The sequence below is a fragment of the Protobothrops mucrosquamatus genome, unplaced genomic scaffold (assembly GCF_001527695.2).
Source record: "Protobothrops mucrosquamatus isolate PMUCROS unplaced genomic scaffold, P.Mucros_1.0 scaffold1122, whole genome shotgun sequence".
NCBI classification, from domain to species: domain Eukaryota; kingdom Metazoa; phylum Chordata; class Lepidosauria; order Squamata; family Viperidae; genus Protobothrops; species Protobothrops mucrosquamatus.
In genome coordinates, this window is record NW_015387340.1 from 131,770 (window position 1) to 151,108 (window position 19,339).

At 44.0% G+C, this 19,339-nt stretch overlaps 1 protein-coding gene across 1 annotated transcript in view; it reads left to right on the forward strand.

Annotated features, from left to right (window-relative positions):
- Positions 1–9,798, forward strand: part of FIBCD1 (fibrinogen C domain containing 1) — a 75,509-nt gene extending 65,711 nt beyond the window's left edge. Inside the window, exons 5-7 of the mRNA XM_015820336.1 lie at positions 6,899–6,995; positions 7,609–7,788; positions 9,539–9,798. Coding sequence (XP_015675822.1) covers positions 6,899–6,995; positions 7,609–7,788; positions 9,539–9,798 — 537 coding nt within the window. The remainder of the gene's footprint in view (positions 1–6,898; positions 6,996–7,608; positions 7,789–9,538) is intronic.
- Positions 9,799–19,339: the final 9,541 nt, after the last annotated feature.

The window sequence follows — 19,339 nt, forward strand, 5'->3', positions numbered from 1 at the left end:
GCCTCAAAGGCATTTCCCGAAACTAAACAGAGAAGTGTAATTTCTACCAGGCCAAAGAGGGAGCGATTGTATTCCCTGCATTAATTAGTTTAAATAAATTACATTTTGGTTACATTTTGTGCTCAGTCTCCTTCCGTTCCACCAGTCCTGCCTCGTTTTCACTGTATGGTCTCCAGCCAATGTAGGCTTAACTTCAAAAAAAAGAAAAAGAAAAAAGGATTGGTCTCTTAATTTGTGAGCAAAACAAAATGGTGATGAGAATTTATTTAGTTTTTCTAAAAGGAGGAGAGACTCTATAACCTATAACCTATAGAGACCTATAACCAAATCTGGAGGCAAGTTGTTCCACTGGTTAATTGTTCTCACTGTCAGGAAATTTCTCCTTAGTTCTAGGTTGCTTCTCTCCTGGATTGGCTTCCATCCGTTGCTTCTTGTCCTGCCTTTGGGCACTTTGGAGAATAGCTTGACCCCCTCTTCTATGTGGCATTCTCTTAGATATTGGAAGACTGCTATCATGTCTCTCCTAGTTGATCATATGAAAGAGTGGTTCTCCTTGAGAAGAATATGGTGAACCCATCTCAGCAACTTGAAGCTCTCCAAGGATCATCACCATCTTGTTTTAAGATCATATGTAAATCTCGGCACTTTTTCTTTTTTTGACAAAAATCCATCTCCTTGTTTCCATTCTTACATCTAAAATGTCAGTCACTGATCTGCTTGCCTTTTCCTTGACAACTGCTGTCTTGAGCTTCCCCTGGCAGAATGCTATCAAGATGTCACAATGATAATCTTCAAATAATTCATCACTCAGTCCCACAAACGCCCTTCAAACGCCTTTGCTTATTTCCCGTCTTCGTCATGAAATGCCCAAATGCTTTACTCATCTTATCACCCCAGTGACAAGGACAAACACAACAACTCTGCTAATTAGCATTTCAAATAATCATGATTATTTTCTGATCCTTAGAACGCTCTGACAAGTTAGCATTAGCAGCCAATATTGTATTAGCAAGATGGAAACTGTCTCTCTGTCTGGTTGCTAAGAGTCAATCCAGATTTGATGGTACCTAGTTCCCCTATCAATATGGAAACAGGCTGAACCCAAGGAGATCTCTTGACTAGATTTGCAACTAACTTAACCATCTTTAGCCATGAAAGCTGAACTGCTGCATTCACAAATGTGGTTAGGTTTAATCTTGGTTACTCATCTTTTTGCATCTTAACGGAATAACAGAGTTGGAAGGGACCTTGGAGGTCTTCTAGTCCAACCCTCTCCTCAAGCAGGAAACCCCATAACATTTCAGACAAATGCTTGTCCATCTCTTCTTAAAAACCTCCAGTGTTGAAGCATCCACAACTTCTGGAGGCAAGTCGTTCCACTGATTAATTGTTAGGAAGTTTCTCCTTAGTTCCAGGTTGCTTCTCTCCTTGGTTAGTTTCCATCCATTGTTTCTTGTCCTGCCTTCAGGTGTTTTGGAAAATACATTGACCCCCTCTTCTTTGTGGCAGCCCCTCAAATACTGGAAAAGTGCTAAGAAGTCACCCCTCGTCCTTCTTTCTTTAGACTAGTCATACCCAAATCCTGCAACCGTTCTTTGTGTGTTGCTTTGTTGCTCTTCTCTGCACTCTTATACAAATACAGTATAATGCAGCTTATTATTTATGGCCCGCATGTGTGTCTCACCTTTCAAGTTTTCAAATCTTCCCTAGGGAGCCAATCCAGGAAAAAAAAGTAAACCACAGTCAATAAAATTGCAACAAGTATTAATTTAAAACAATAAACACAGCTAACCCAACCTTAGCCTGCGGCAACTGCCAGATTTATAACTAGTTAAGAGTTTGGTGTGAGTGAGTCACTTGTAAGGGAGATGGGCGGCATAAAACGTAATAAATAAATAAATGGTAAGTAAGTGTGATGATTGTGATTTTTATTATTGCCTGTTCACCGCCCTGAGTCCCGTAAGGGAGATAGGGCGGTATATAAATTTAAATAATAAATAAATAATAATAAATAAGTACAGTAAATAAATAAATAAAATCCAATCACTGATGTAGTATCCAAAATGACCCAGGACACTGAGACCATCATAACTATGAACCAGTTGCCAAGCATCTGAATTTTGATCACGTGATCATGGGGACGGTGCAACGGTTGCTGAAATGGTATAGGGTTTCCTGCCTGAGCAGGGGGTTGGACTAGATGACCTCCAAGGTCCCTTCCAACTTTATTATTATTATTATTATTATTATTATTATTATTATTATTATTATTATTATTATTATTATTATTATTATTATTTCAAAACGGTTGTTTTGAAATGAAGATTTAGCTGGCATCCAAACTTTTTTCAACTCAACCAAAGGACGCAAAAAGCTAGAACGAGAAACCCTTTTAAAAAGTACTTATGACTTGGTCCCCGCAATCAAAGCTCTTGCCACATTATTTTCTATATTGTCTTTTTTTCTTTTTTTTTCTCCCAGACATTTGATCTGGGTTTTTAGACTGAAATCTTCAGGGAAAAGCTAACTGATCCGATACACAGAAAATTGATTTTCGTTTCGCTTCCCACAATTGGGTTATCTTACCAGGAATGGCACTTTCTGCCTTGTCAGCGTCTCAAACCTGGACTCAAATTTCACCCTCTTGGGATTTAACAAATAGATCGGTTATAATGAATACTTGATCTAATGTAATCGCGTAAGCTCCTTGGCAACGGAAAGCTGGTTCTTTCTACACTCCGAATCTAAGGCTGGATGAAATAAAGTTTGACTGGGCAATTGAAGATTACTGGGAAACTGCAACATGCAACCACAAATGAGCCCAAAATTTACGTTGCTAAGCGAGTTATGCTCCATTTTACGACCTTTCTTGCCACGGTCATTAAGCGAATCGCTGCAGTGGTTCAGTTAGTGACATGGTTGTTAAGTGGATCTGGCTTCCCTCATTGAGTTTGCTTGTCCAAAGTTTTCAAAAGGGGATCACGTGACTCCGGGATGCTGCGACCGTCGTAAATGTGAGTCAGTTGTCCAGCATCCGAATGTAAATCATATGACCCTGGGGATGCTACAATGGTCGTAAGTGTGAAAAAATGGCCATAAGTCACTTTTTTGGCAATATGGAATGGTCACTGAGCAATATGTTGTTAAGTCAAGGACTACCTGTATTTCACTTTAGGATATGAACAGGAGGTTTCTGCTTTACTCTTCCTTAAATTGGCTAGAGTCAACTGTCTCTCTTCTTATTCGTTTTCATAGTGCATTAGAAGTAATGGGTTTTTTTTTAACCTTTTAACAAAGCTACAGACCGACACTGATTCATTTTCTGAAGCTGGAAGTAAACAAGCCGTACAGTTTTCTTGACCCTCAATTTCGTCAGCCGACATTTCTTGGATAAGTGGATAAATAAAACCACTGCCTTAGAGATACAAGCACAAATCTCAGTATTTTAGCTTTTAGCAGATTTACTGGCTTGCACTAGTGGAGAATAACACTTATTTTCACATTCCCACTGGCTGTTAAAAGGCAATTCCTGAGTAGCAAAGAGTTGCAGGCTTTAAGATGGGTGGACTTTGACTCCCAGAATTCCCCAGCCAGCCTGCTGTCTTAGTGGCCAAGTCTGAGAAAACCTGTTTTAGACCAAGCTTTTTCAACCAGAAGCTGGTCTCCCAAACTGGCTTTGGACCAAGGCAATTTTTTTAGCAGAATTTTGTTTGATCAGGATTTTGGATCAATGGGACAGAATTTTTACTTTACACCCATACTAACCTGAGTAACATTCCCCTTCCATTCTGGAGGCTTTCCAAAAGATTGGACAATCATTTATCTGAAATGGATATAGGGTTTCCTACCTGAGCGTAAAAGAATGGAGGCCTTTGAAGTATGGTGCTGGAGAAGACTCCTGTGAGTCCCTTGGACTGCAAGGCGTTCAAACCAGTCAGTCCTAGAAGAGATCAACCCCGACTGCTCTTTAGAAGGCCAGATCCTGAAGCTGAAACTCAAGCACTTTGGCCACCTAATGAGAAGGAAGGACTCACTGGAGAAGAGCCTGATGCTGGGAAAGATTGAGGGCAATAGAAGAAGGGGACGACAGAGAATGAAGTGGCTGGATGGAGTCACTGAAGCAGTAGGCGTGAACTTAAATGGACTCCAGAAGATGGTAGAGGACAGGAAGACCTGGAGGAACGTTGTCCATGGGGTCGCGATGGGTCGGACACGACTTCGCAATTAACAACAACAACAACCTGAGCAGGGGGTTGGACTAGAGGATCTCTAAGATCCCTTGCAACTCTGTTATTCTATGTTCTAAAATATCAGAATTCTCCGATTTCCCAAGAGGTTTAGAATCCTATTGCAGTTGGGAGAAAACTCAGCAACTCAGATGAGTCTCATGTGTGGAATTTTTCAGGAAGCGAGACAGATAATTCCCCCCCCCCTTGTGCCTGGCTCTGTGTTGTCTAATTTTAGACAAATAAAAAGCTCTCTTCATCTCCCTCTTTGCTGCAGAATGGACAATGCTGCTCTTCAGTCTGCAATCCGGCACCTGCTGCGTTCCTGGGTTGCACTCTCCTTTTTTGCCTTTTCAGGTTTTGCCCAGCTATTTTTTTTAATGAGACCTTTCTTAATTGTACTCAGCGGTCCTCTATTTTTTTATTGTTTGGCGTCTCAGCTGGGTCCCCTTGATGCATTCACAAAAGGAATTCTACTGCGCCCGATAATGCAAAAATAAAAAATAAAAAATCCTGCAAAAGGGATAAATAATGCAAAAGGGGAAAAAAGGGGGGGCTGGGAAAATCAAAAGAGGAAAGTTGCTGTCCAGCTGCAAATTGGGAGGGACCCAAACCTCAGAGAGAAGTAATGGGGGGAGGGGGGGAAGTCCCATTTTGTCTGCCCCCAATAAAGTCATCGTAGTAGATCGGTTGTGCAATAATCTAATCACAAATAATTTATGCAGCATGAAATTGCCAGAAAGTTTTCAAGAAGAACCATCCGCTGCAGCTCAAAAAAAAAACAAAAGCTGAGAATTTGCTTTGTGCAAACTCAGAGAGAGAGAGAGAAAAAAAGAGATTAATATTTTTCAGGATATTAACGTACCAGATCGCCCAATTAATTAGTAATAAAAATATATTTTGTCACAGCAAAGGGCAGCACCCAGGCAAATGTGCCTGATCAAAAAATTCAAGCAAATCAGTCCTGACTTCATTTACAACCGTTGCAGCATCCCCACGATCACAGGCTCAAAATTCAGGCGATGCTTCAACGATCTTAAGTGTGAAAAATGGTCATAAGTCAATTTTTCCCGGGCTGTTTTGAATTAATGGTTGTAAGACGAGGAGCACCTGCAATGTTTGAATAAAGGGAAGCACCTCCGTGATGCAGATGACTTTGGAGGAAGCTGAAAAGCTGCTGAGATGAGCATCTGGAGGCCTCTCAAGGCGTCTTCTTGAGTTCCTTCCCAATTAAAGTGAACCCAAGCTAAGTTCAGAGCGATTAAATCCAGGGTTGTGGGCTTAATTAGTTGCAAGCGGTCAGACCTCAGTGGCATTTTCTTTATCCCAGTCAATAAATTAACCTTTCATCAAAGGAAAACATTTCCCTGGGCTTAATTGGAGAACCTTGCCAGAAAACGAATTGTTCAAAAAAGTTTTCTCCAGCTTGGACAACCTCCAGAGGGTGAAGCTCGGCTCCTAGAACTTCCCACGTTGGGTGCTGAGAATCTGGGGTGTAGACACCTATCTGTGGTGACATCCAGGTTAAGAAGGCTGACCTTGATTCACAGGTAGAGGTGGACTGATTGACAGATTATGTACCATCAAAGCAGTGTTGACCTTCAGCAACTCCGTAGATAAATATTCTCCATGATGATCTGTCTCTCTCACCTGGTCCTTCAGATCTTCCAATTGTTCTCCCATCACCACCGGAACCGAGTTCATCCACCTTTTTGCTGGTCACCCTCTTCTCTATACTTCTGCTAGTTGCATCATTGTGGACATCTCTGGAAATTGCATAGCTCTTACTTAGATGATGGGTAGAGGATGGATGGATGGATAGATGGATGGATAGATTGATTATGTGTCATCAAGTCAGTGTTGACTTTCAGCAACCCCACTACTGTAAACACATTTCAGTTGCCAAGCTCCCAAATTTTGTGACTGTGAGGGATGATGCAACAGTCGTAAGTGCGAGGACTGGTCCTTTTTCCGGTGCTGTGGCAACTTTGTCCCAAATGAACGGTTGTAAGCGTGAGGACTGGCCTTCAGTCCCTTTTTTCAGTGCCGCTGTGACTTCATTTTATTTTATCTTATCTTACTTATTACATTTATTGGCCGCGCACCTTACCACAGGTTTAAAATCAAACACGGTCGCTAAACGAATGGTTGTAAGTCAAGGGATGGCGGTATAAGGTCCAATAACTGAGGTAGAGGGAGTGGGGAGTCAAATCAGTAGCCGTTCCTTCCCCGACGACTTTTCAATTCGCTAGAGAAATGATCGCCGTCGAAGCCGACGCGTCGGGAGACCCGTCCTAAAGCAGAGAGCGGTAAATTGGACTATCCTTCCCTCCCATTTCACTGATGGAAAAGCCTTTTCACACAACCTCAACCGCCCATTCATCTTGACAGGCAGCGTTTGCGGACTTCCCAGTGCTGAACCACTCCAGTGTAATTAGCCAATTTGCAGCCCTCTAATTAATTTGCATTTTGCACTCAAATCTAATAAGCTGCTCTCCTCGAAGGCAACGACAGCAAAAAGCAGGAACCGGGGGGGGGGGGATGAAAACGACAGGGGACTCAGCCATCAGCAAACAAGAGTTTTGTGTGGGTTATTTTTGTGGGGTTTTTTTTCCTGTTGGTGCGTGCTCGTTAACTTCGCACCCACAACGTGTGTGTGTGTGCTTCTGCAGGTCTTTCAGAGGCGTGAGGACGGCTCCGTGAATTTCTTCCGTGGCTGGGAAGCTTACAAAGATGGATTCGGAAAACTCACAGGAGAACACTGGCTGGGTATGTCCATCCCAGGGGAATGATGAGGCATTAACAGATTAAAAAGCTAGTTTGATCTAGTGGTTTTAAGCACCTGGCTAGGAAGTGGGAGACTGTGAGTTGTAGTCCCAGCCTTCGCCACGAAAGCCGGCTGGGTGACTCTGGACGAATCCCCAGGCAACTGGGAGTTCCAGTCCCTCCTTAAGCATTGAAACTCTCCACTTTGCGCCCGCCTTTCGCTCTCAGCCCAACTCACCTCCCAGAGTTGTTATTGTTATTGAGGGGAAGACAGGAAGAGAAAGCAACATCTAGTATCTGTTTGCCGCCTTGAGTTTTTTTGTAAAAATAATAAGAGTGGGATTCGAATAAATAAGATAATGAAAAGCCAGAAAGCAGCGAATAATGGTATAAAAGAATCTGTCGCGTGTTTGAGTAGGAGCAGAAGTGTGCCGTTTGTTTCAACCCCAGTTTAGAGCAGCAAGAATCCCGTCCTCAAATTCAGGTAAACTGGGCTGGAAGGGACCTTGGAGGTCTTCTAGTCCAGCCCCTTGCTTAAGGCCGGAGTCCCTGCTACCCTTGGCCAGGAAGGAGAGAAGGAGAAACACAACGCTGATTGTTTCCTTTTCTGCACTAGGTCTGAAGCGAATCCATGCTCTCAGCACGCAAGGAAACTATGAATTGCGCATCGACCTGGAGGATTTCGATAATGGCACGGCCTACGCCCATTACGGGATGTTTGCGGTCGGCCTGTTTTCCGTGGACCCGGAGGAAGATGGCTACCCCATCACCATTGCTGACTATTCTGGAACAGCAGGTGGGCTCCTTTCTAAAGATGTGGCTTCTTTTTGTGAGGTCCTTGGTGCTCTCTGAGCTTGGTTGGTTTCTGGAAGACGCTTCATTACCCAACTAGGTAACATCATCAGTGCTAGAAGGGAGTGGGGTGGAGGAGGAGGAGGAGGAGGAGGAGGAGGAGGAGGAGGAGCGGGAGGGCAACGACTGTGGGGTCATTGGTGCTCTCTGAGTTTAGTAGTTTAGTTTCCTTGTAGACATTTCTTCACCCAACTAGGTAACGTCATCAGTGCTATAAAGAATCCATGGCAGCAGTAGTACACAATGCACCCAACCTAATCAAATACACTAAGATTGAAGTATCCAAAATCATGGATTTCATCAACCTCGGCCTTATCATCTACTTTCAGTTTGATGGAGAAAACATAGCACTGATGATGTTCCCTAGTTGGGTATTGAAACATCTGCAAGAAAACAACCAAGCTCAGAGAGCACCAAGGATCCCACACAGTCCTCCTCCTCCTCCTCCTCCTCCTCCTCCTCCTCACACACCTCACTCCCTTCTAGAACTGATGATGTTACCTAGCTGGGTGAAGGAACATCTGCAACAAAACCATCAAGCTCTGAGAACACCAAGGACTATATAGCCTAGTTGGTGATAGGCCATATGTCACCTTTTTCAGTATGGTCACTAAACAAAGTTATAAGTTATAAGTGTATGTTTTAATAATTGCACAGGTCCTTTCATGTGTGATTTTTCACATTATCATTCTGATGAAAAAAAAGGGAGGAAAAAACCGATGACTCCCTGCTCGGAATAGAGAGAGAGAAAATCTCCAGCCTTATTAAACAGCCGAGCTTACCACAGTAGCAAATTTCCACTTCAAACGCCTATTCAGAATTTAAATTTCATGTCAGAAATCAATATTTCACCCCACGGTAAAGGAGGCTTCAGTTGGAATATCCACTCTGCAAATGTGTTTGGAAGCCGTCCGCCAGTAGGCTGATCTGGAAATCAGCATTTCTGGTTTTCTGACAGGGAAAAACGCAACAGCGTTTTATCTCCACACCATTCCTGGACTTACAATTCCGTTCACTCCTCTAGTCTTCCCCAAATCTGCTTTTACCAAATACAGACTAACAGAGTAGGAACAAAGAAAGTCCAGTTGCCTTTTGAAAAAAAGCACCTTTGGGTTCTCCATCACGGGAGGTTTTCAAGAAGAAACTGGACATCCATTTGTCCAGGATGGATATAAGGTCTCCTGCTTAAACAGGTGGTTGGACTAGAAGACCTCCAAGGTCCCTTCCAATTCTGGTATTCTATATCCTATTCTTCAGATGTCTGTGGGTTCTTTCTCAAATGTAGATTAGGTTGCCATTTGGCAAGAAGGTTTTAATTTGCTCTTTGGCCCTCAACAGAAGGTGGACTAGATGATCCCAACGTTCCCTTCCAACTTTCCGATTATGGTTCTTTCCCAAGACAGGATGTGAAGGGATTCAACATCACCCAGTACAAACCTTGTGGAATGGGGGAACGTAACGTTCTAGCATTGATTGTCATTTGATGGTGGAGCCAGGGGTTGATCAGTCTCCGTGCTGGAGGTTCCTCCAAGAGGAGCTTGGGGACACCCTCATGAGGGAGAATAACCTCAGTAGCTCCTTCTACAGTTCTGTGAAACTTCATTCTGACTTATCTCGCCAACCTTCATTCTGACTTATCTCGCCAACCTTCATTCTGACTTATCTCGCCAACCTAACACGCTTCTCCTCCTTAGGAGACTCTCTCTTGAAACACAACGGCATGAAATTCACCACCAAAGACCTGGACAACGACCATTCGGAAAATAACTGCGCCGCCTTTTACCACGGCGCTTGGTGGTATCGCAACTGCCACACCTCCAACCTGAACGGTCAGTACCTCAAGGGCCACCACAGCTCCTATGCAGACGGCATCGAGTGGTCCTCCTGGACAGGTTGGCAATATTCTCTCAAGTTCACCGAAATGAAGATTCGGCCGGTCAGAGATGAAAACTAGCGGTGTGTTCCTCCTTCGTTCCTCTCCCACCTTCCCACCTTCGGAAGCTCACCGTGGTTTTGTCTGAGTCTGGAGAAACACAGAAGCCGAGATACTCCCTTGCCACCTCTTCACACTTGACTACGTCAAATGTTCTCTTTGTGTCCTCAACTGAGTTTTGGAGAAGACACTCGTTGTATACCTCTCTCTGGCGCAAGACAAGCATTCTTGTAAATCGGTCCTCCTCTGTACCCCCCAAAAGGACAGACTTGGGAAGAAAACATCTCTCCTCACTTCATCGTGACGGGCGTAATCACGCACCTCCCCTAGCGCTCCAAGATGTTATTTTAAGAGAGGTCCTTTGCTAAGTTGGTTATTCCAGCTTCCAAGCTTCCAACTTGGTTATTCCAGCTTGCAGGACTGGCCTAGGGTAATTTTTAGGGGGGTTTTAATTATATTTTAAAATTCGACAAATATTTAAATATTCCTTTTAATTAATTTTAAATTTGTATTGTTTTGTATGTATTTTAAATAGATTGTCAGCCGCCCTGAGTCCTACGGGAGAAGGGCGGGATATAAATTCAAAAAATAAATAAATAAATAAAATAAGTTAGCCTTGGTTCAAGAGCATCTTCCCAAGGACCTCCATAAAAAAAAAAAAAAGCTGCCCTAATTATTTTTATGGGGAGCCACACATTAATTATTCAGCTGAGGAAGGCCATTTGAAAAGAAAGGGAAGGATTTAGCTGGTAACAAGAACGGGTCACCTATTAGGAGAAGCTCAGGGTGAAATCTATAATGGGGAAAACAAATTGCATGGATGGATGTAGAAAGTAAATTTATCATAGGACACGAGACTCTCACCTCAATCGCCTGCAAAAAAATTTCCAGGCTGTGTAAAAAAAGGAGCAGAATTTACTCATTTTCCTGTGTCTGGTTAAAGGAAGGCAAATGAGGTGCCAGCTATAAAAATGAGATTAATTCCATAAACCACAGTTCAACTACGCATAGATATACCATCAAAAATTGGTTCCAGGACTGCTGCACATTTTTAAAAAAATAATTGAAGACCCCAAAGAGCCATAGATATAACAAGGAGCTTATATCTACAGTGTCCAGACGTCCTTTATCTCAGAAAACTATTCTTTAGATTTATTTTACCAAAAAAAAACCCTTCTTGTCTGTGATTTTGGTCACGGTTCACCGTGCAAAAGGCACCCTGCAATGCCCAGCCTTCATTCATGTGAAAAATATGGAAATTGAAGTGTCTTTTTAAAAATAAGTTTACATACAGGTAGAGTCTTTGACTTATAACCATTTACAGCAGTTTCAGAATCCCAGGGACCAAAATTTCTTTTGCTAAGCAAAGGTGCTTCTTAAGTGGGTCACGCCCGATTTTACAACCACGTGCCACGGTTGTTAAATGAATCATTGCAGCTGTGAAGTGAGCCACATGGTCATTAAGGGAATCTGACTCCCCCCCCCCATTGACTGTGCTTGTCGGAAGCCGGCTGGGAAGGACACAAATAGCAATTACATGAGTGCAGGACAATACAACAGGCATAAGTACATGTCAGTTGCCAAGCATCCAAATTTTGATCACGTGACCCCGGGGACTCTGCGATGGTTGTAACAACTGCGAGGACCACTTGTAAGTCACTTTTTCAGAGCTATTGTAACTTCAAACCATCACCAACAAATGGTTGTAAAGTCGAGGACTTACCTGCATAAGGTTTGATTTTATATACTTTTATTAGAACATGCATTTTTTTGTAAATATTGTCTCGGTTTTGATCTTGAATTTTCCTTTGTAAAGCAAAGTTATAAACAGAAGCAAGTAAAATGGTTGATCCTTACAAATCTTGTTTCAGATTCCTCCTTTTTTTCCAGGTCTTCTGTTCGTTCTTCCCTCCAATGATCACTGCAATTGTAGCCCAAAATTTCTGTGGCTAAATGAGACAGTTGGTAAGAGAGTTTTTGTTAAGTGAATCTTAACAAACCTGCAGTTGTTAAGTGAACAACACAGTTGATTATTAAGCAAATCTGCCTTCCCCCATTGACTTGGCTTGTCCAAAGGTTGCAAAAGGGGATCACGTGACACCAGGGGACGCTGCAACCATCGTAAATACGAGTCAGTTGCCAAGCATCTGAATTTTGATCACGTGACCCTGGGGATGCTGCAACGGTTGTAAGTGTGAAAAACGGTCGTAAATCATTTTTTACAGTGCCGTTGTAACTTTGATGACTAAACAAACCGCTGTAAGTCGAGAGCTAGCTATATTTGACTTTACAGAGCCCCTGGGGTCTTCAAACCACATTTTGACAACTGCAGCTTCGGAGGAACCCTCCATACGAAACCCCTGCTTGCCTTTACAGCCGTTGCTGGATCATTCAAGGAGCGGCTTGCAAGCTTTGTCAAAAAGGACGGCATTCGTATTGCCAGCCAGCCGAAAAGTTGGCAATTTGACTGTTTCTAATTTCTCCATCTGAAAAGTTGGAGGTGTCTTTAATGCAGGGATTGTTCGTCTCTGTTCCGGAGTGTTTGCACGCTTCAAAAAAATCAACAAGTGCTATTTGGCCGCAGCTGACAAAATCAAGACCGAAAATACGAACAAACATATAATCAGGCACGGCTCGTACCACTTTGGAATCTCTTTAAAACAATTGCTTTTTTCTTCCAGGATGTCAGAAAAAGAAAACTTCTGCAGACTGCAAATGAGGTGGGGGATTTTTTTTTCTCTCTTCCTCTCCCTCTCCCAATGAAAATGAAAAAAAGAAAGAGAGAGAAAAAGAGAGAAAGGGAGAGAATAAGGCTTTTCTTTTCATTCAGAAGAGGCAAGGAAGATTTCACCTCTTAATTCCTGTTGCCCTTAATTAGCCTGCTAAAAAACATCAGCTCTGTTTGGATATGACTTTCCTAGGCAATGGGAAAGTCCCTCAAACAGCATCAGATGTAAACCGAGTGTTATTTAGGTCCGGGAACATGCATTTTTGCAAGTGAAGTGGGCTGCAAGCAAGGCTGTTAGGATTTGCCCTCTCTTCTTCCAACAACTGCTCAACCACAACTGTAGCACTGATGATGTTACCTAGTTGGGTATTGCAAGATCTGCAAGCAATCAACCAACCTAAGAGCTATTGTATGTCGAAAGGGAACAAGTCACGGCACTGATGATGTTACCTAGCTGGGTCATGAAACATCTGGAAGAAAACAACCAAGCTCAGAGCTTCTGTATATTAACAGGGGGCAAGTCACACTCGCTAGCCCTGAGGATGTTGCCTAGTTGTGCAATGAAATGTCTGCAAGGAAGCAACCCAGTTCAGAGCTTCTGTATATAAACAGGTGCAAACCTCTCTTTCTCCTAGCACTGATGATGTTACCTAGTTTGGTAATGAAACGTCTAAGAAAATAACTAAGTACCAAGGTCTTCATCTCCTCCTCCTCCTCTTCTTTTCCGCAAATCCCACTCTCCAAGCATTGATGATGTTACCTAATTGGGTCATGAAACGTCCACAAGAAAACAACCATATAATTGGGCATGACTCATTTAATTACTTTCCTGCTCAGCAATGGAAATTCTGGTCTCCATTATAGTCACAAGTCAAGAAGTTACTGAGTAGGGGTTGGGCTGGATGATCTTTGAGATCCCTTCCACACTGTGATGTGGTAGGAGAAGCAGCATCTTTCTCTCCCATCCATTCAACCCTATTTTTTCTTCTGCTGGGATTAAGCCCAACAGGAAGGGCAATGAGGCTGACACCAGATTGCCAGTTGTGTCGGTGTCAGAAAAGAGACTGGGAGGAATGGGGGTGGGGGGGTGAGACGGGAGCCCAGCTAATCCCAGACCCGGGTCTCGGATCCCTGCTGATCCTTCAGGGGCCTCCCTCAAGCTTTAAGGATTAGCTGGGCCCTCAGTCTGTCCCCAGAGTCGCTCAAGCCAGCTTTTGAAGCTTTAATGCAATTCCAAATCCTTTCAAAGGTAGCCACTGGTTGCAGGCTTTGATGGGAGAGGAAGGGAAATAACCCAGAATAGAAGTAATTATGATATCCACTCTCTTTCTTTGGTTACATTTAGCTCTGAGGTTTTTTTTTCTGCTAGAAAAAAAAGGGGGGGATGACACCCCCTGCCTATTCTGGGGCTGTTTAATAACCAAGGAATTGGGAGTATGGATAACAGAAACTGGCTGGGATGGGAAGTATAAATTCTGTGTTCTGGGCCTGTTCTTGCGTGGTTTTTAGAAGCTCATACACGAATTAAATAAGACGGAAGGGCTAAAGCAATCAAGATTATTCTCTTGCTTCCCACCCCCTTTTTTTTCCCCATGGAGTTTATATGAGTCTAATCAGGTTGTCATTTTCACTATATCCCAACCATTCATTATGGTATCTTAGCCTCTGGAATGTGTACAGCAACAAGCACAATAAAGGGAAAGGTGAGAACTAATGAGGTGTCTTATTTAAAGACGGAGAAGCAGGGATATTCAGACCCCATCTGACAAACTATCGGAAAAGATCTGAATCCCAAAGAGATAAAAATGTAAGTAATTCAACCGTTTTTTATCTTGCGCTCAATTCCATTCTTCCCTCTTTTCGTCCATCCATCCATCCATCCAATACTTTCTAACCAATAAAGGAGAAATATTTCTAGTTCAGGATTGCATCCCACCCCATTATTTCCTTTCAAATTGATCAGGAACTTTGTTTTATTGAGGACGATGGGTTTGTGTCATGACTTGTCGCCCAAAAGTTATAAGATTGGATCGCTCACGCGATAACCCACTTAACAACTGACCAAACTTGGGCTCAATTGCAGTCAGAAGTCTGGGACGGCCTGTATTGTAGACTTTGCCAATGTGTTGACTGATGTCTTCGAAGGTCCCAACAAGGAAAAAAAATGTGATTTTTATGACCCTTATTGCCATGTTGTTAAATGAATCACTGCAGTCAAGTGGCCGTTAAATGCATCCAGCTATCCCAATTGACTTTGCAAATGGTGGTCCCGTGGGCTTTAGGGATGCTGCAACTGTCTTCAATATATGTCGGTAACCAAGTGCCTGAATTTGGACCATGTGACTCTGGGGAGGCTGTGAAGGTTATAAGGGTGAGGGCCACCTGTAAGTCCCTTTTCTCAGTGCTGTTAACTTCAAATGGTCAAGAAAACAGATGGTTGTAAGTCAAGGACTGAGGTGCCCAAACGCTCCCCTTGCAATTGTTCAATGCAACAGGAAGGAGAGTTCCACATCTGTTCCTCTACAGAGGCTGATTCTAAAAGCAGATGTGCCACCTCCAATAGCTAGCAACACAAAATTGCCCTTCCCTTCAGGGATTGCTCACACCCTCCCAACTACGCAACCTACAAAAGCACACACGTATGGGATTGCATCCATCCCACACAGCCTATTAACCAAACAAAAGGCAGGTTCCAACGACTGGAAACCAGCTTCGAACTGACAATTCGGGTAATCAAAGCGTTTCTGAACATCTCATTCTTTGCAAAAAGAAAGAGAGAGAGAGAGAGAGAGAGAGAGAGAGAGAGAGAGAGAGAATTTGTACAAAAATAGCACACGGCAGCCTGGCGAGCTGATGAAGATCAAGCTGAAGGTTTAGTTCAATCAAGGAGACGCCGTGTTTATTGTTTGGGGGAGCATTACAGCGGAACAGATTATATATTTTGCCTGGGGGGGGCAGGAAACGGGACTAAACAATTAACTACACTCAAATCATGGTTTCTGAGGCATCTCCTGCAGCCAGTCAAGGGGGAGCTGGAGATGAGGGTGCCCCACATCCAGCTTTAAGGCTGGAAAGGATCTCCGGAGGTCTTCTAGCCCAACCCCTGCTCAAGACCTTATTCCATCATCGACAAAGGGTTGTCCAGTCTTTTCTTGAAGACCTCCAGGGATGGAGCCCCACAACCCTAATCCTGTTTATGTGTCTGGGGTTGCCCCTCTGATGAGGAAAGAAAATCTGGGCTTCTTCAGATTTTTCCCTTGGGATGTTAATTACATTCTCCGTTCTCACAGCTTGAGAACATTCCCCCCCCCCATCTTTCTTCCAAGAGCCGTTGTGTAGATTGCAAACTTGATTACAATTCCAGAGGATCCGTTTCACGAGCTTCGGACTCCAAGCTGGTTTACGTGGGCCCCAATCTCGGCTTGTTCAGCTTCCGCAGAGGCCTCGTAGCCGAAAAACAAACATGCTAGGGAAAAAAAACAAAACAAAAAAACACAACTCCCACACACAAAGACAAAACCTCCCAAATGAATCATATTTAGACAGCTTAATCTGGCCAGGCAGGTGGGGGGGAGAAGAGAGAGAGGGCGAATTCCCGTCTCCATCAGTAAGATGGTTTTATGGTTCAAAGAACCTGGCAGAAGATCCTTTGGAGAACTTGACCCACAACTGATGCCAGACGAGATTGTAGACGGAGCAATATTTGTGTCTGTGGCTCTTCCTTGCTTCCTGCTGCGAAATTAATTTCCTCTTTTGAACTCGAAAGATTTGATCACCTTCGCAAGGGTGGTTTTCTTGGTTTGTTTGTTTGTTTTGTGAAGCTCATCTCGGGCACAAGATAGAGACCTTTCCAGAAGGTGGGATTGGGGGAGAGGGGGCTGCCTTGCAAATGGGTGGAATTATCCCTTTTATCCTCTGCAGTGGGGGGATCTCAGGAAGACGGACAGGGGTGGGATTTAAAAAAAAAAATGGATTCCTTAATTGATTGCCGTGCAACATCGGCACGGCACCGTTCAGACTCCACCTGGGAGGACTCCCCAGCTACCCCTTTCATTTAGTGACGGTTCAGAGTTAAAATGGCCCTAAAAGAAGTGGCTTATGACTTATTTCTCACACCTATGAGTACTGCAGCATCCTTGCGGTCACATAATCAGCATCTTAAGCATCATAATCATAAGATGCAACCAGCATCTTATGATGGTTGCAGCGTCCCAGGTCACGTGATCCCCTTTTGCGACCGTCTGACAAGCAAAGTCCATGGGGAAGCCGGATTCACTTAACAACCGTGTGAGTCACTTAACAACTGCAGTGATTCATTTAACAACGGTGGCAAGCAAGGTGGTAAAATGGGGCAAAACTCCCTTAAGAAATGTCTCATTTAGCAACAGAATTCCAGGGCTCTATTGTGGCTGTAATGCGTTCACCGTTTGTGACGTTATTATCAGTTTTCTTCAGAAAAAAAGTTTCTTCAGAAATTTTCTTCAGTTTGTCTTCCTACATCTCTGGAATCTGAGTATTGGCACATATAATCCATTAAGCTTCACTTTTCATCTGAGACTGCTTTTTTTTAAAAAAAAAGAAAGAAAGAAACGAAAGAAAAAGCAAGCTTCTGGCTCCTTCTGATTACCATGATGTGCTTGAAGAAAAGCAAAAGGGGGAACATCCATCCCTAGCAAGAAATATCTTTTCAAATGGGGAAGCAGAAAGACCCCCTGGTGCTCTGCCTAATTTCCCCTAACCAATGCAAAAATATATTGTTAGGAGGACTCAGGATAACGAACTGTTTCAGGGGTGCTTTGAAAAACGCTCCTAGAACAATGTAAGCGCTGCTTAAAGGAAGCAGAATTTGGGGGAAGGGGGTCAATCTTGCCCCCTCCCCTGAGGTAGATCAAACCAGGAGGAGGAGGAGGAGGAGGAGGAGGAGGAGGAGGAGGAGGACAATGACGATGACGACAACTGTGGGGTCCTTGGTGCTCTCCGAGCTTGGTGGTTTCCTTGCAGACATTTCATGACCCAACTAGGTAACATCATCAGTGCTAGAAAGGAGTGGGGTTTGATCTGTTTTTATGTCAGGGGCTTGCCCTGACAAGGATAGTGGGAGTCTTTTGGGTGATTCCTTGATTGGGCTGTTATTTATTGTTACCTTGCTTGTTTGAGTTGGCTATTCCTTGATCCGGGTATTGTTTATTGCCAGATTGTTGGTCTAAAGTTAACCTCGCTGTTAAAAAACAAGCAAGTTCAGAGATCGCCAAGGACCCCATAGTCCTCCTCCCTCCCCTTCTCCTTCTCCTCCACTCCACACACCCCTCTCTCCCTAGCCCTGATGATGTAACCCAGTTGGGTAATGAAACATCTGCAAGGAACACCTCCGAACTCGGAGAATCCGTAGGACCCCGTAATTCAACCCTGGGCTACAAATATTCTCTTCAATTTCAAGTAAAAATGACCAGGGATCGTCCTGTCTTGGTGCAGAGACGTCCACAAGGCTGTCTCAAAGTGCTCTTTCTCTCGAGGAAAAGATGGGAAGGTTTTGAGTGACTGATGCATGTGCCACCTTGTCCTTTGGCTTCAGTACTGGCCAGTGATCTGAGGGTGTTTATTTTTTCTACAGATGAGGGTCCCCAACCGCATCTCCTGCCTTCTCCTGCTGTGTTTTGGGACCTCTTTCCCTGCCAACAGCCTCCAAGCCCCGAAGCACCCTGGAGAAGGATTCCAAGTGATCCCAAATGGACCTGATTTGGGGGAAGCCGAACGTGTGAAGTGGCGGCGTTCACCCGTGGACCTCAACCCCCTTTTCAGCATTGCCAAAGAGCTTCAGAGCTTCGGGAAGGAGAAAGCGGGAATCCAGTTCCGATTCGGGAGGCAGGAGATGGACGAGAAAGAAGCCAGGCGTCTGGGGACCCCCGGAGAAGAACTGAATCGTTACGACAACAGGAAGAAAACCGGCCTTAGCATCCGGTTCGGGAGGCGACAAAGAGAAGCATTTTGTTCCCAAGGCAGCTTTCCTGGAGCGCCAAATCTGACAGGATCCATTTGACGTGATTCTGGCAGGATCCATTTGCAGTGCTTGCTCTTCTCCTAAACCCATCACCCATTTCTTCTCACCTCTGCAATCTCCGGGGATCTGAAAGTTTCCAATTCCTTTCCTTTCTCTTTCTTAACCTCTCCTCTCCAAAACCGAGTTGGCTTCAATCTAAAGGGGTGCCTCAAAGAAGAGAAGGTCAACCTCTTCTCCAAAACACCTGAAGGTGGGACAAGAAACAACGGATGGAAACACATCAAGGAGAGATCTAAGCTGAAACTAAATAGAAATTTCCTGATAGTTAGAACAATTAATCAGGGGAACGGCTTCCCTCCAGAAGTTGTGGGTGATCCATCACGGGAGGCTTTCAAGAAGAGATTGGACAGCCATTTGTCTGTCATGGTAGGGTCTCCTGCTTGAGCAGGGGGTTGGACTAGAAGACCTCAATGGTCTCTTCCAACTCTGGTATTCTGTTATTCAGAAGAGCGTGAGATACATCCAAGCTAACTGCCCAAATCATTTCCTCCAGCTCCTTTGAAAGGTCCAAGGTGATTTGGACCCTCCCAGGTGGATTTTTGCTTGCCAGGTGCCATCTGAGGGGAGATAATGCAGCGTGTGTCATTTTCTCCTCTTAAGATCCACAACCCACAGCGCAAGTGCAGGTCTTCCAGATGTGCAGTAGAAGGCCACCTTCAACGGCCCCACAAGGAGTTACCGTCTTCCACATCTGGAAGACAGATGGTGAAGAGCTTGCCCTGAATCCTTCACCATGCTGCTTTTCAGCTCTGCGGCAGATGTGCTTCTCAAAGAAA